Source organism: Xiphophorus hellerii, chromosome 3, assembly GCF_003331165.1.
Source record: "Xiphophorus hellerii strain 12219 chromosome 3, Xiphophorus_hellerii-4.1, whole genome shotgun sequence".
Lineage (NCBI taxonomy): Eukaryota > Metazoa > Chordata > Actinopteri > Cyprinodontiformes > Poeciliidae > Xiphophorus > Xiphophorus hellerii.
Genome location: NC_045674.1, coordinates 13,843,820 through 13,861,647, shown reverse-complemented (window position 1 = coordinate 13,861,647; position 17,828 = coordinate 13,843,820). Strand labels below are relative to the sequence as shown.

At 39.1% G+C, this 17,828-nt stretch overlaps 1 protein-coding gene across 4 annotated transcripts; it reads right to left on the bottom strand.

Moving 5' to 3' along the window:
* Positions 1 to 116: 116 nt before the first annotated feature.
* On the bottom strand, positions 117 to 12,981 carry cacng6b (calcium channel, voltage-dependent, gamma subunit 6b). Of its 4 annotated transcripts, none has more exons than XR_004338795.1 (5): positions 8,195 to 8,561; positions 5,280 to 5,354; positions 3,428 to 3,565; positions 1,752 to 2,957; positions 117 to 1,720 (listed from the first exon to the last, which is right to left on the bottom strand). XR_004338795.1 is itself a non-coding variant. In XM_032559319.1 (5 exons), exons 2-5 carry the CDS (start codon positions 8,559 to 8,561, stop codon positions 2,737 to 2,739), a joined length of 801 nt encoding a protein of 266 aa, XP_032415210.1. In that variant the 5' UTR covers positions 8,562 to 8,892; positions 12,864 to 12,981. The 4 variants fall into 4 exon arrangements, 3 of the variants coding, with proteins under 3 accessions (XP_032415208.1, XP_032415210.1, XP_032415209.1); XM_032559319.1 differs by lacking the exon at positions 117 to 1,720 and adding an exon at positions 12,864 to 12,981 and having other exon boundaries at positions 2,737 to 2,957; positions 8,195 to 8,892; XM_032559318.1 differs by lacking the exon at positions 117 to 1,720 and adding an exon at positions 12,864 to 12,972 and having other exon boundaries at positions 2,737 to 2,957; positions 8,195 to 8,895.
* Between the last annotated feature and the right edge of the window lie 4,847 nt (positions 12,982 to 17,828).

The window sequence follows — 17,828 nt, the reverse complement described above, 5'->3', positions numbered from 1 at the left end:
GGAATGGGAACATTTAGCTGAGAGGTTATCAGTCACACAGAGTTGTGGTGGGAATGGGTGGCTGTCAGACAGTAGAGCAGACAAAATGCCATACCTAAACAAAGGGAGGCATTTGCTTCATGTTATATTGTTTTAATTATGACCAAAACAGATGCTATATACATGACAACAGTAAACAAAGTGCACTGTCATATTTAAGAAAATTAAAGTAGTAGCTGCTTCTCAGGATGAAAAGTAGCAAAACATTTCATTAACATGGCAAATGAAGTTATGCATTCATTAAGAAAATCGCTGAACAATCATAAAACACAAACAGAAGACGGGACACCATTCAGTTTGATGTGTTACGCAAACCCATTCAGAAAGTTATTCTTCTGCATAAAGATGTTGTTTAACTCAAAACACCAGTCCTGAGCCGACATGCACTCAAAGGTCTCATGGGAGACTCCACTACTTGGAAAAACCACACAAAAAACCCAATTACAGTTTTAAATGCTCACAGGTACAAATACACATTTTCTAGATACATGTTTTAATTTGTGATGAAGCTAAAACTGGAGTGTTTGACCATAATGACAATTTTTATTTTTGGAAGAAAATTAGGAAATTTGCAAGTCTGAAAAAATCGTCCCAACTGGGAAGTACGGGAATGGCAGTTTGTTTTTGTGCTGGTGTTTTGCTGCAGAAGGAACTGGTGCCTGTCACAAAATAGATGGGATCATGAGAAAATAACACTACTGTACATGGAGATATTTCAACAACTTATCAGGACATCATCCAGGAAGTAAAACCTTAGGCACAACTGGATATAAGGACAACGACCCAAAGCACATTGCCAAGTTAGTTACGTTGTCTTAAGAATGACAAAGGTAATATTTTGGAGTGGCAATCACCAGCACCAGAGAAAACTTGTGGGCAGACCTGAAAAGGTGTGTGTGATCCAGACAGACTGCATCTGTTCCGTCAGGAAAAATAGGCCAAAGGTCCAGCAAACCATTGTGAAAAGCTTGCCAAAGTAAAATCTAAATATTTGGCCCAGGTCTTACTATTAAAAGGAAGTGCTAGCAGTCATTAAGGAACTGTATGTAAACTCTTGACTTTGAAGAAACTAAATACATATAGTTGTAAGATAATAATTGAATGTTCAATTCATATTTTGGTAAATGTTGATCTGACAACCTGCGAGTAGAAGCGGAATGGCAGAGAGGCCAAAGATTTATACACAATGATGACTGACGACACTTAAATGCTTATAAAACTCATATAATTCGGGTACTTATCAGAACAACAATGATATTGTAGTTTCACACACAATATCATAGTTTAAAAATGTACTATCAAACTTGTACGAATTGACCAATCATTCATTATTTGACAGTAAGATGTCAACTCCTACTGCAGCAAAGGATCCCAAGACTTTGAGACTTAAAATCTGAAATTTTTTTAATATAGTTTATGCCAAACATGTACTCTATTTTGGAGTCCAAATTACACAACTTTTTATACTTTTGCCCAAACAATATAATTCCAGAAATCCTGGTCTTGGTCTACGTTCGTCCCTCATTTTCTTGTTTTGCACACCTTTCATCAAAGTTAGACTTGTGTAGTCTCTTTCTAATCGCAGAAACATGCATTTTCATGTCAACAAAAACGATAGCCTGCTAGAGGTCCTTTAATCACATTTTAGGGTTTTTGGAAACATATTTTTAAATCTTGTGGTCTGCTTTTAGAACATGCTTGAACATCTACACCTGTACCTGTCAGCAGTTGTTTTGAATGTCATCCACTTGCAGTTTTAAAGACAGCTGGCTGATTTCACATTATTTTGAGACTTCTTTGAACCCCTTATCAGATTCATAAGCTGCTACAATCTTTCTGAAGGCCTCAGGCAGCACTTAAAGTCTCACCACTATATTCTTTCTTAAAGTCAGAATCACTGAACGAAATATCTGAGGTTTGAAATGTGCCAGTTTTCTTCAAACAGCAGTTACAATGTTTTAACCTTCAATCTAAGTAATTATGGGTCTCTTAAGTAGGAATAAATATGGAAGTTCTTAATTTATGTATCAGCAGAAGAAATTGCATTGTCTATTACATTTTGCATAAAATTTGAAAAAGTTTTGTTCAGTTTGTTTGTGTCAAACTTCGTCCCTGGTGGCTCTCGGGGAAAAGTCTGTACAAGGTCCAAAGATCAACAAGTACAACAATGGCAACTGATTTTGGCATTTTACATTATGGCTAATGTCTTGAAAATCTCAGAAAAGTTATGATTGTCATGAACTAACATAACTCCATAATTTGATCATTTAGATCTATGATTTACATTATGTTTTTGTATTTATAACGGCGGTGATAAATATAAGCAAACCTCAAAACAAAGCAAACAGAAAAGCATATTAGTAAAAATAGAATATTTATTTGCAGTTTTACAGCTTTTGGCATGCAAAGACATATTGGTTTATTTGTGATTCGGCTTTAATTCTAAAAGAGTCGTTTCATCTTTATCGCTACACATTACTGACATAACAAAGATTATTGTAAAATCCTAAGTCTAGAGGCCTTCCTGTGTTTTATGTGTCATTCATTCCTCTTCTCAACTTCAGTTAAGACCTAGTGTGTCTTTTATGACAAGTTACATACCAAATGCAAGCTTAAAGTCACAGCTGTTGGAATTTGGTGTTCGCTTCCTCAAAACAAATACTGAGGATATCGTTTGCAGTATTCATATTTTAAGGGCTAGGTGGTGCTATCCTTGTGTGGAAAGCATTTTTGCCAGGGACTAAAAGGGAGAGCAAGGAAGATGAACAGGACACCTCCAATAATGAGGATGGCCCCGGCTGAGCCGACACAGGCGACAGACCAAGACAGCTCGTGGTGAAGAGGTATGGAGTGGTCACTGGACAGCAAAGCCAGTACAGACTGGTGGAAAATCAGCACTGACAGGAGAACCAGAACACCTGCACAAGTTGGAACACATGATAAACGGGGATTAGGTGAAGGTTGCAGCCTAAAATAAACTGTGCCTTCCAAAGGTGTTTATGCCACCTTGATTATCACATTTTGAGACAGACTTCATCGTATTTTGTTGGTAATTTATGTGTTGAACTAACACAAAGTAGTGAGTAATTGCTACACACTATAACTTAGATTTAGTCCTGTTCATTGTTCTCTGTTGTATTTATACTAAAAATAGTTTGAAAAGAGCCTGATAATATTCACTAATTAGGTGACTTCAGAAAGTAACATTTTCCACCCATTTTATTTAGGCTTGTCAGAAGAAAGGGGCTGCAAAAGTGTTCAGATGTTCAAAGCTTCAAAAGGTGTTCTAAAGCCTGTCAGCAGATAAAATACATGTACAGACAATAAGGTGCATATAAGGTCTGTACTCTATAAATATATAAGCCTTAATGGGAATCTTGATTTTCACCTGATAGGATGAAACAGAAGGATGCTGGTTTGAGAAAGAAGGGCACTCCTTTGTTGAGCGACATGGCAATACAGATGGAGCCCATCACCATCATGGTCAGGCTCAAAAGAGCCAAAATGGCTGCTGCTAGGTTCAAATCTGTAAAAGGGAGAAGACAGAAAATTTAGGATGCAAAGTTGTATAAAAACCTTTTGCAGTTTAAAGTAGGATTTTGCAAAGATTGCCTCCAGTTTCTGTTGAACAAAATATTAACAACCATATGTTCCACTCTGTAAATGAACATACATTTATGTTCTGTCATCATAAGACATCTTATGATGAAATAACATCTTTCATTCTTGCATATTTGCTCATTATTATGGAATATTCTATAACAAATTAAACTTAAAACTCATATTCTTGCTTTCATCACACCCAGGAGTCACTTTACAAGCCAATCATCCGCCAGATTAGATGCAACACAAAGATATTTTTGTTGCTTTTAAAGATTAAAACTTTTTTTGAAAGGACTTAAAAATGTTTTCTCTTCTCTGAGAATATGCGTGTCCATCATGTGTTATGTTTCCCCTGGTATGTTTTTTGGATGAATTCTTAGCACAACCACAACAGATTTTGCATATCTAATTAATTTCTGTGACATCCAGTTGGCTTACCAGCATAATAATAGCACTATTAGTTGAGCACTATTAGTGTCCGTACAATAATATTATCTGAACTTACTATACATTATCATAAATGTTTTTTCTTTGTGGTGAGGTAGTTGAGTTGTCGGTCTCTAGCGTGCCATAAACTTAGAAAACTGAAGGAGAAAAAGATATGAAAACACACAAAAATAGTCTGAAAAAGGAAGATGTTGAGATATTTGTGCATTCGTTCAGAACTCTTAACCCCCAAAACCATTAGCTAATTGTTTTTCTATTTGTCCTGGGAATAACTCTAACAGCAGATATCTTAGAAGTATTTACTTCAACTGCCATCCCAATAAAAATCTGAGTTTGAAGTTTTTAAAGTGATGGGAATCAAATACAAAATATGCAAATATTTTGTATTTGCATATAAAATACTGTCAAGGATCTAGAAGTTGTGCCCAAGCATGAACCAGACTTGTGAAGGTCCACAATTCTCTTCCTCATCCTGTGATTGGTGGCTTTTAATTTTCTCATGATGTCACACAGGGAAGAAGTGTGTTTGAGGTGTTGCCTCATGTAAAACGCTTTGAATTGCCTTGTTGTTCGATGTGTGTTATAAAACTAAAACTGCCATGCCTCAATTTCATGCAATTGTTGCAAATTATAGATTCAGAAGTCTTGGAAAGCAATTACATGGTAATCTAACACTGTCTAAAACTGTTTCAAGGCACCGTTTGCCAATATAGACTTCTGATTTGGATGGACATAACGCTTCTCTAAAAACCTTTAACAGGAAATGTTTAATGTAGCAAAAAATGTTTAAACAGTTCATGAAAATATCTGATTTCAGCTACAAGGTTTATCTGCACCTTTTAAAGATGATAGCTACTTGAAAAGTGGGTTTTTAAGCATTAGCAACACAACTTTAGCTGCTGATAAAGATAACCAATGCTCAGTGTGAGACGAGATTTAAGTGTCAGCAAGCTAATCTGAAAACTGCACTGAAACAAGTGGCTCCCTGTGCAGGATGGTAAACACATTAATCAGTCTGATAGCATACAGCTTACTTTGGAAAATGGGTGGCTGTGGAAATTAATGGGCTAATACAAACACCGCCGGTACAGTTCTGTGAGCACCACAGTGGGCATCTTTATTGGACGGTAGGTGTACCCGGTGTGTGTTCGTCAGAAAGTGATGGAGTAAAGAGGATAAACATGTCTCACTTCTGTTGGTCGTCTTCTTGAATATGACTGCGTTCTCCCCAGAGGTGAAGAACTTGAAGTAGGTGCAGTTGGATTCTGTGGGTACAAACAGAAGATAAGACAAAGACACACACACACACACACACCAGCTCACGCCCACATTCCTCTGGATGGCTGCTGGTCTCCTCTGATGTGCCTACTATACGCATCCATGCACTCTGTCCTTCCAGGCATCATTCCTATTTATATCCAAGAGTCGAGCTTAAAAAAACAGACACACACACATACACCTCTGCTCAAACACGCATACATCTCATACCACTGCACATAAGGTGCAGCCAGAGACGGTGAGAGACAGCAAAACATTAGGATAAATAGCAGAGAGGAGAAAGACAGGAAGACTGAGAGAATGGTGCATATTGTGATGAGGAGACGTGGCGGCAGAGGGAAAGAAAACAAGAAGAAGAGTTTAAAGGATGGGATATAAGCGAATATGGAGTAGTGCGTTTCAGGCAGATGGAGGGGTGGTGAGTGAAGGCAAGGATAGAGGAGAGCCACAGATGGAGAAGGAGGTGAAGGGAGGAGGATAAGTCAGGAGGGAGAGAAAACACAGAGGGGTTGGTTAATACTGCATTAGACACACACTCTCCCTCTCTGCCTGTCTGTCCCTCTTCCTTGCCCCCCCTCTCTCTATATTTAGACAAAAACTGTGAAGTAGTCAGATTCCACTTGGCTTCACAGGCGCATAGTGATGATTTTAACCCACAGAAAAAAATTATGTTGTCCAAGATGATTACACACAGTTCCTCCACACACAAACATGGCTTTAGCCCACGTGCAACTCTGAAACTGATCCGGCATTTATCAGCCCACTGATTCTGTCACACATTACGCTTCCACAGTCAGCTTGTTTTTTTTTTTTGTTTTTTTTTCCTCTCGCAACCCCTGCTGAGACTGTAATTATTGAGCCATCACTTTCTCGGTCCAGCGGGCAACGAAGATGGATTGCTGGTCTAAAGATGACAGACGCAACATCAGCAGGCCGGGACGGCAGCCAGAGGCGCGTAAACATTGATACGAGAGGGAAAAGGCAGAGGATGGTGAAAACAGTTGTTTTTCTACAAATGTGATGAGCTCACAGCCATCTGTGACAGGCAGCCTGGGCCAACTGTGGAGGGATGTGAGAAGGAGATTGTCAGGAGCATGCTGACTTCTCGCACACATCGACAAACCATCTTGTAGTCAGATCTGCTGGCCAGAAACAGCCAGTGATCCAGAACATACCCCAGTGTCAAAACCTAGTTGCTCCCAACTATTTGAGATACTGGCAAAGAGTTGGATTTCAGTCCAGACTTTAATTAGGCCACTTTTGAAGCTTCATTGAGCCATTCAGAGGTGTACACGTTTCAAATCAAGGTCTTACTGCACAACTCAATCCCTTTGGATTTCCCAGAATTTATCATTCCAGCAGCAAAGCAACCCCATCATACTTCCAATGCTTTATTAGGAAATATCTGTAAGACATATATGTTAGTTTTAGGGCAAATATAGCAAGGCACATACTTTTCAAAGAGTTCTCCCTTTGTCTCAGCAATCTCTAGAATATGCTTTTTAAAGTATTGTGGATCATTAACAGGATTGTGGACAAGAAGCACCCCTGGCAGAGCTCAACTTTGTGCCAAGACTACATACTGTACACAGTTCTTGTTTCACTTACCACAAGAAATTTCAGGGGATGCAGCTATAAGCCATCTATAGATCCCCAGGATACATTTGGACTGGACAACCAAACCACCTTGACAACCTCAGCAACTCTGGGCAGGCAAAGATCTAGTCCTCTCTCCTCCGTGGCCAAGAGGAAAGCAACACTATCCTCCTGAATATGAGGCAAATGGTCAAAACCTTCTGTCCATCACCCTAGAGTAAATTTTCCCAGGCTGGCTGAGAAGGATCACACACTTCTTCATTTTGATGTCTGTGAGGAAAATGTTTATTTTTCTCTTGAGAAATCCTCTGAGCATGTCAGTGAATCCAGAAGGTCTTTCAGTAAATGCCTCTCTCCATGTCTAAACTAACCTTTCAGACAGAAATAGGTCATTGTGCAGATAATCTCCGGAGAACCCAGCCGCGGTCAAGTTGCATAAAGCGCTATTGGAAAGGAGCCGTCACTACAGTAAACATGGTTGTCTGTCAAAACAAGAAACCTGTGGTCTTTATCACCTAATGTACAACAGGACATGACAGGTTATATGCAGGGATTTGTAAATATATTCATACCTGGACAGCAGCATACATTGATACATTTTATCAATATAGACCAACACCAAGTAGCGCATAATTGTGAAAAATTTATTCCGATTGGAAATCTAGAAAATATGGCTATACGCTCATATTCTGCTCACATGTGTATGTTTCTATCAGTTTTTATTATCTAGACGCTTTTCATTTTTGCTTATTCTTAGCAACAAAGCTCAAGTTCAGTCAGATTTGACTGAAACAAAATCACTATTTTATTTTAGTGTTGTTTTGATTAGATAGGGAAAATAAAATATATACCACAATAGCTGTGTAATTTTACTGGATAAGTTTCCATGTCTTTAATGATTCAGTATGCACATTATCTATATGATGACGTAGATACATGTTGTTTACAGTTTTATGTTCCTGCATCTTTACAACAGAGGGAAGCCAGGCAGAAATCTAAAGAAAAAGAGGAAATTTTAATGAAATGTGTTGGATAAATTGCAAAAATCAAGTCTAAAAATCTATGAAAAGACTATTTAGGTGTTGGTAACAACGTCTGTAATTTATCCCTTTTTCAGACTGGGCTTTCTTGGAGCATTCATGGACAGCTATGAAATCCCCACAGAGTAAGACCCATTCACTCACAAAGCAGACAGACAGACAACCACAGACTCAGCACCCATTGATCTCACCTCCAGGTAGTTCAGCAGGGCCGCAGCTCGTCCTCTCCGGGTCGATGTCGGCCACCCACAGGGTGCGGATGCAGCCCTTCCACAGGCCGTAGTGGGCCATTTGGCAGGTCTGGTTGCCGCTGTAATTCTTTGGCTGGGCCAGCTCTACCCAGAACTCTGTTCCCATGCCCAGCACCGTCAGGGTCACCCCAACGATCGCCACAAAAAAGACCAGCTTGATCTTACCCTCCTGGCTGTCACTCATCTTGTTGGTCCTTCTTTGTCCTCCTCTAAAACCCTTCATTCCGGCCAGACCCCCACCCTGACCGCCCCCTGCGACCCCCATGCGGCCCTCCTCTTCCTGCTGCACAAAGAAGTTGGACCACATACTGGCCAAAGACGAGGAGCAGCAGAGATCACAGGATAAAGACGAGAGGAACAAATGAGGGATTCAGTATGAAGTGGGTGTGAGACGGATGGTTGTAACTCTGTAACGACTGTGTGACACAGCTGTGCTTTTCTGGATGAGTGAATTGAGCAAAAACTGTGAGAAATTTAGTAAAAAAAAAAAGAAAAGTGGGCTGGATGCTGAAATTAGACACAAGGAGCTATGAATAGATCTGCAGTGATGTTGGGGGCGGATGCACTAAGGTAACAATACGATGGGATGAAACACAGAAGGACCAGAAGAGCCAGTCTGCGTGTTTTTTTTGTGCAATCTTCTGAAACACAGAGATAAAACACAAAGATGAAAGAGCAGTCAGCATATGCTTCACCAGAGCAAAATCCTTTCATCACCAGCATAATATTTAATTTCCACCAGCTTTATCAGCCTCTACAATATTCCCTCCCTAAAAGCCATATGACATGCTCTCAGCCAACAGCAGATAAAGCAGATGGCATTCCTCTCAAAGGCAGATTCTGCTTCAGATGAAGAAACAATGGGTGTGGAGGAGCTAGCAGGGTGGGTTTGTGTTGTGTCAAGATGAGAGATGACTGGGACCACCCATCTTTGTTTCCCCAGCAGAGCTTCTCCCTGAGCAGGTACACTATCTGCAGCTCAGAGACAGAACCGCTTTGATCTCAGGGGATGAAGGGTTGCTACAAATACCCCACAACCTAATTTGTGCTCTCTGGCGAACACTCCAAATGTCTTCGAGATGTAAAACTCCAGAACCAGCTTACAGGGTCTTGACCTTACAGTCCCTTTTTCACATGTTGTCACTGTAACATAAACGTCTCTGTATCTTACTGAGTTTATGTAATACTTAAACACAAAGTAGAAAATAACTAAAAAGGAAGTTACAGTGTACATGGTTTTTTTTTAAGTATTTTGACAAATAAAAATCTGACAAGTGTGGCATGCATTTTTATTCAGCCCTCAAGACTTATGAATTTGTAGGATCACCTATTGCTATGATTCCAGCTGCAAGTCTTTTGGTGTATTTTTCTACCAACTTTGCACAAAAAGAGGGTTTGTAAAGTAGATAAAGCTGAGTCTGATTTGATGGAAATTGTGTGTGAAAACCGGTTTTCACGTCTTGAGATAGGTGCTTAAATGAATTTAGGTCTGAACTTTGACTGTGCTCTTTGTTCTAGGCAGTTTGAGTTTGAACGTAGTGTAATAACAGAATAAACAAAATTATACACAAAAGCAAACAATAAAGTTTTAGTTTGAACAACTTCAGATTTTGAATCAATCACTTTCTTTCTTTTTAGATATAAAACATTAAAGGCTGTGGTATTCACATGACGCAATTTATAAAAGTTCAAGGGTGTGAATACTTCTGCAGGGCACGGTATTAAGTTGTTTCTTAATGCGAGTGAATGTGGCTAACAATGCAAACAACCGGGCACAAGAGTGTTGCTGCCATGTGCAGGGGTGCATTAGAGGTGATAATTTAAGCCTGAGCCCTCTGACAGAGAGGGGGCTGCAGTAATTAACTCGGCCGTGTCGTCCAGCAGAACGCCGAGAGGAGGCAGGGGGCCAGCACCAGCAGGCCTTATTCGCAGTTGTTGGATCACTTAATTCAGAGCTTTGCCATGACACCATCAGCGGTTTTAAATAGTCAACACAACACGTGAACCCTCTCACTGAAAGTCCTCCGTGTGCAGTTATTCAGGAGTATCATGACAGTATGCTCTGTCACATGCAAAATAAAAAAAAATCCGAGTGCAGACATTGTGAGGGATTTTGTAAAAATATATATATATATATATATATATATATATATATATATATATATATATATATATATATATATATAAACCTGCAAACCATTTTTTCAGTCATTACTTTCATGACAACCATCTTCTGAAAGCCTGACTCATTGGTCATAACGGCCGGTTTCCACGACAATAAGAGCTTAAATAACCACAAAATGGTTTTCTGAAGAACATTAACAGTAATATCAACATGTCACTGAGCGCTAACCTGCAAATCTGTTGGGCAACTGTGTAACTTGAAAAGCAAACAGAATATATTTCAATAAAAAATATATATTTTTGCTAAAACAACAACAACAACAAAAAAACAAACAAAAAACTGTTAGAATAAGATTAGTGACCAGAACCAGATTTAAACTGAGAAACAGTTTACATTCATCAAAGAATGGGTCATTTTTTAAAATTTTATGTTGATCAAATTTTTATTTGATGTCAGAGCTGAACAAATCTGAACTACCTGATAACAAACATCAGCCCAGATTTTCTTTTAAATCTCACTTTAGCACTGTGAAAACTCTATTTAGCAATCATTTACACAATGCTATTTGTAAATGCACGTGTTGTATTTTGTTATTACAGCACGTGGCTTTTATGAAGCAGTCTACAATTTATAGTTTGACATACAGCTTACACAAGACATTAACATAATCCTTTCATACACTATGAAAGGACAAAATATATTTTTCCCCATTATTTCACATTAATCAAACAAACTTTTCCTGTCTGGATTATTGACATATGCTAAATAACAACAAAACAAGCATTTTTAAAAGAACTTTTCAGTCAGAAGTGCACATAGATTTTCTTACTATTTAATAGAATTGAAGTTTTCCACTGTCTTTAACTTGGATTGAGCTTGTTATAATAGTTTGATGGAATTTCATTTGTACTTAAGTAATTTTCTGCATAGCTTTGTTACCTCATGACGTCACGGATTCTGTGACGTGCAGCAACCCTCCCTCTGCAGTATTATACTGCCACCTTTATAATTCACAGATAGGATGGTGTTTGCAGACTTGCAAGCTTCCCTACTTTTTCCTCCAAATGCAGCAATGTTTATTATGTCCAAAAAGTTAAGTTTTAGTCTAAAGGACATGTTTCTAAAACTTAAGGTCTTTGCCCTTGGGTGTATTGGTAAACTATGAACTGGGTTTTCACGTTGCGCTTGGGGTAATGGTGTCTTCATGTCGGTACATGTCCTTGGTCCTTCTGAGTGTCCACTCAGCCTATTTTAGTACAGCACTTGTTCTACTGGACAATGACGTGCTCTTACTAGTCGCAGACAGCATTTTTATAAGATTCAGCTTTTATTCTGAGTTTGATATGTACATTACAAACTAAAACACTTTAATCTCGGGGACACAGAAGCCATCTCCTATCAGAGCAGTGAGACAACTAGACATCCCCGTGATAATTGTTTGAACGGATGAATGTGGTTTCTTCAGGCTTCTGGAAATTGAAATGGACCTGTGGAGCTCCAAATATCTTATCCTAATATGTTTACTGTGGTCTTTTGAGTTTTCCATGATGTCACACAAGAAAGCACTGTGTTTGATGTTTTGTCTTACAATTCATCTACAGGTGTGCCTTTTATAACTCAAATGTTGTGAATTAATCAGAAGCTTACACAGCCATGACATCTCGTTCCCAAAATGTCTAAGGCATAATTATCTTAGTTTTTTTAAAAAAAAAAAAACATCTCAATATTTGAAGAAAGTGAGGTAAAACAGGAAAAGCTTAGTCTGATTTAAGGTTGTGAAAAAGCATATATAAAAATCTGGGTACAGCTGCCATACACATGTTTTGCTTTTGCTTATTTATATTATATTAGATATGATTTATTTGATTAAACAAAAATGAGTTGTTCCTCTTTAAAATTTACAACTAATAGCCTATTTTATTCACAGAGAAATATCCTGTTTTCACATTTTTGTCTTACTAATGTCCACTTGTGGCTTAAATTATATTTTATTTATATATGTTTTACATATTTCACACAATTCTATAAACTTGAGTTTAAGCAAAAGTTTTCAGTTGGACCTAAGCAGGCAGAAGCAAAGACCTTAAACAATTAGGGCCTATTTTCAACACCAGCAGTAACAGAGAATCTCTAGAATACAGCTACTGACAGCCAAGTTAGTGGAGGTAGAGTTACAAACCTCGATCACATTACCATTCTATTAACCACAGATACCGTCAGGCCGTTCCAAATGCAAGTGATGCAAACAAATACATGCTTTGGAACTGGCAATTCTCCCAGTCAAAGTACTAAAAATTAGTTTTGTTGCAGCTCTGCTACGTTTACTTCTAAAGCAAGCTGCGCAGAGGACAAGCTTGTGCAGACACGTGCAGATTTTGTTGTGGAAATCAGGAATTCTCTCACTGCCGCCGTCTGTGTGATGCGTGGCAACCACAGAGTGACATCAGGCGAAGGCGTGTGAGTGAAAAGAAAAATAAATCTGACCTGTTTGGTGCGTGTTGTTCAATTCGGGAGGAAGAGGTGCCTGAAACCTAATAGAGGGGCAGAGCAGTGATGGGAGAGGTAGTGAAAGGGGGGAAAGGGGGAGGAAGTGAAGAGAGGGAGGTACAGAGGAGCTATGGAAAGTGGGTGTAAGTTGGGGTTGGAGCTGCAGCCTGGTTGGTTAGCACTATTGATGTGTCGCTGCTGTTTTGGCCCACTGACTGTGCTTGCAGCTCATGTTCAGTCTGAAAGGCACCCTGTTCGTGCTCCACACATGTTTGAAATTTTAAATCAGGGAGGATAGGTGCTGCAGGGTGGTCTGCTGTCATGCTGAAGGTTCTGCCAGCTTGGGTGAAAACATGTCTGCGACCGCCCTACTGTCAGTGTGTGTGTCTATTTTTGACAGCCACCTGTTAATGACATTAAGTCAGGGTGAGGGAGGAGCCTGTGTTTATATGAGACGGACAGCTACACAGCACACTGACATGGAAACAGAGAGCCACATCCAGGAAAAGTGCAACTGGAGAAATTAAAAAGGAAAGTGGGAGACGAGATGAGCTTAAAACATGTTAAAGAAACATTTCAGGCTGGTGTAGCAACGGCTAACCCAAATTAGACACCAAATCCTGTGAGTGTAACGTCCTACTGGAAAGATTTTCTCATAGCTCCGTCCTGCTTGGCTGTTCCACAGTTTAGGTTACATACGTGGCACACACAGAGTCAGAGAGAGAGAGGCCAAACCCGGCAGCCAGTGAGCGTTGAGGGATGGGGGTTGGGATTGAGAAAGGATGCAAACTGAAAGTGAGTCGGGCACAGAAAAACAGAACGGGACAAAATCAGAGAAAAAGGACGAAACAAGCTGTAGGCTGTGACAGCGAAAGAAACACCTGCCTCATCCCAAACTATCAAACCCCCGAAATGACACACACCTCTGAGTTTTGACCTTTCATCTCCAGAGACTCTGCTCCCCTGCCCACTTTAGTTCTGTCTCACAGATGCCATAAAGCAATTGTTTTCAAGTTTTTGAAAATATTTCCGTCTCACAAACATAATTTTTTCTTTAGTTGAAAATGCGTTTCGCCTCTCTTCCATTTTTTTTTCTTTTATCAAACACTTAACTTAGCATGCAATATTTTCAAAGAAGTCAGATTTTTTAAGGGGAATTTGTAATTATTATAGAATATCAAAAGAGTCTCACATGTTTCAGGAAAAAAAGGACATCTAATTTTAAAAAATTGGGAGGAATAATTTTTTTGTTAGGTAAAAAGAATGGGATACGGATTTCTTGTTGCTGGAAACGCTTGCTCTAAGTTTAATAAATGGCTTGCTATGGAGTAAAGGTTGTGTCTGGGTTTTTTCACAATAAAATTAACATTAAAGAAAACAATGTGGTTATTAAAAGATGAACACTTTGCAAAGTACTTAACATTTTCCATTTTAAGACGGAACTGAACTCTCGACCTGAAAAATCTTTAATAGCGTCCATTTTGATCAACTTTTAATATTCTTCATGATGAACAGTACTGATAGAGTTATGAACACTAAAGCCTTTTAAAGTAGCTGATGTTCACTATGAGATTGCACACCGTCTCAGTGCAGTCTGTAGACGAACTTTCCTTAGAGAGGTCACATATGTTCAACCTGTAACAGCTGCAGTTAATCTATTAACTGAGAGGACAGCAATCTGTGTTAATACGAATAGTGTGTCGATTCTTCGAAACACCTGAGTTCACAGAGTCCCGCCGCTCCTCCATCATGTGAGATGGATGGAAAATGTCCAAAGACAGTCAGAAGCCATCAATAATCTGCAGCATGCTGATGTGAACAATCTTGTCTCCACATCACTCTTGGGCTTCTGTCAGCAACACCGATTTATGCTTCAACACTCTGCATGGCTTACATGTGTCCTCATGTGTTCACCTGTGTGGGCGCACGCATTACATTAGTGATGCAATAATTACCGACTTTGCTGCTGCAGCGTAAAAATTTTCCCCAATAAAATACATCACATTAAAGACCTAAAGAATTATGTCTAGCTATAAGCCCAACATAGGGTTATAATTTTGTTTATCAAATATTTGAAAGCTACAGTGAATTCAAAAAGGATTCTTACGACTTAACTATGTAACTTTTTAAGAGCCACAAATCTCAACTTACTGATCAGAGAAGCAACAAACAGGATTTAGTACCGCTGGTACGGAGTACCGCTGCGGAGATCCATAGCATAGGTGTAAGAATCTGTTTACAGGACCAGGAGAGGCAAATTTAGCCTTGTTGAAGAGTACTAAGAAGAAAACCGCCATCCTTATAAAAAGCAATGTCTGACAAATCATGTTAAAAAGACACTGGAAACGTGTCCACTGTCAAAAATGAAGTCTTTTTAATCCAGCCTGGAGACAGAAAGACACGATTTTAACCTTGCACCTCAATTATTGTAATGGTCTCTTTAGTTAAACTGGTATGATTTGATTGCACCATTACTGGTTTCCCTCAGTGGACTCCAGATCATTTCTGGATTCATTTTAAAATGATTTTTTATTTGTCTGCACTCATGTGCCCATTTGCAGCACATTGTATTCTCAGATCAATAGAACAGATGCTTTTAGTGGTTCCAAAATCATCTATACTGAGAGGTGATTAAGCTTTTTCTGCTGAAGCTCCTATGTTGTGTGGAGGGTGAGATGGTTTTGTGTGTTTTATACTCTCTCTTTTTTTGTTTTTTTAGTGGCATTTCTAGATTTTTTAAAATTTGTGTTCTGTTCTGTTTTACCTCTTATTCTCTGACCTGTGTTGATCTTTCATGGTTTTTGTTATGCTTTTTTGGTCAGTTTTCCTGTGGTTTTTAGAGGTTTCAAAATAAACTGGTATGGTAAATCAAACATTTTTGCTTGCATGCAAAGTTATATTTGTAGTCAGAAACTAACACAGCGTCCCCACATCGACACATAGTGGTGAATGCATCATGCTGTGGGGAAGCTTATCTTTAGCAGGGATCAACGATCCAAAATGTGTACACATATGACGCCCTCTATTCCTTACATAACGGCAAAGTTCAGATGCATTCCAACAAGTTAAACCTATAATTTCACTTATTAATTGAAGGACACTTCAAACAAAATAAGAAAAGCTCTCTTTGCATTAAGTTCTTTGGCTTTTGTTGAGACGTTATAAATACGTGGCTACTAACAGTAATGATTGACTGTCATGTCAAAGCATGACTAACATCGATGGAGCATGCACATGACCAAATGAAGCATCTCAAAGTATTTCATCCGTCTCTGTAGTTTTAATTTACATATTAAAGGTTTCGTGCCATATTAATAACATCCATGTGTTTAGCTGGTGCAGAGCCCCTCTCCAGAAGATGATTTGCAGAGCTTAACCCCCTGTGTGTAGAATAAACACAGGATATTGCTCAGACACCGCATCCAGCTCCAGTGTTGCATTCCCGCTGCGGCAGTGTTCTATCTTTCTGAATGAAGATCAATGAGGAAGCTCTGCCCGGAATGCCAATGATCACTGACAGAGTCACACATTCACCACTAGAGGGCGACGATGACTTTACAATCCTCACTGCAGCACCAGGGTGGGAGAGGGGACGGCAATGACATGTAGGGTCTCTCATATTGGTCAGAGGAGTCTCCAGGTCTCTAGGTGCGGCTGTGTCAGGTTTTACATGCGAGCTCTGGTGTGTAAAGGTTTCAGATGCATGAAAGCTCTGATGCTCCAGCTCCGTCCTTAGGGAGCAGCCGGGCACAGAGTGCTGCATCACAGACAACTGCCTCTGGGTCTAGTGCAGTGGAGTGTAGCCATGCGGATGAAGATGGGTGGTATAGAGCTGACACAGGCCATTATTCCATGTCAGAGCATGGCTGCTTTACTATAACTGTTTTACATGAACTCCCTATTGAATAAGTCAGGATGCTCCTTATGGCTTTCATTACTGCTGGCTAAGAATGTGTCCGTATGCCAGCTAACGGCAGCGAATGGGAGATTTAATTATCTTTGTGTAGGCGATTTATAAATAGGTACAGACGACAATAACGCAAACAAGGGAGCTCAGCCTACATCATTTGAAAAGAATGCACCATCTCCAAAAATATTAGGAACCACTGGTTTACAAAAAAGGTGTTAGAAGAAAAGACTGTTGGTTTTCAAATAAAGCTGACCAGTGCCAATACAAATCACAAGCAAACTGGGACATGGGTCAACAGGGGGCGCCAAGAGCACTCAGCTATCCAGTCAGTGTAAATGTCTACTTCCACTTATAGATAACTAAAGTATATTTGATGGTTCATGAGGAGCAGATTTAAAATTATTTTAATTTGTAATATTTTCACGTACTTAGGATGCAAATGAACTAGGAAATGTACCAGTTGTAATGTATGTTAGCCAAAATTTAAAGTCACTGGTTCAATATTAAATACATTTCTTCTGTTTGTCGCCAGGTATATTTAACCCCTACCGTAGTTGCAAATTCATTATTAAATTATCATTCCAGTGTGTGATTGAAACCAACTAAGTTAGTCTGGCCTGTTCTGGCTCAAATAATATTTAAATGCTGTAATTGACTCCACTGATGGACCAAATGTTGAAGTTAAAAATGTAACCTTGTCTTTGAAATATATTTACTGATATAGGCTAACATGTAATTTGAGGGAGAAGCAAAACATTTAGTGATTAAAAGAATTTGATGGCTCAAAAGAAAACCATGAAATTTAAGGATGTTTAATGCTGATAACTAGAACACGGGTCTGCAACCTTTACAATGGAAAGAGGCATTTTTATCCTCAGTCCAGCTAAATAAAACTCCTATTGGAGCTGCAAATATTACATGACCTTATGGAAGAAGATAATGTCATTTAGATTTAGGTTATCTAAATGACCTAGATGTCTTTTTTTATTATTTTTAGACCGTCATTTCTACATGTGTGCAATTTGTGTCCAAATTACAGGCCTAAAAGTGAA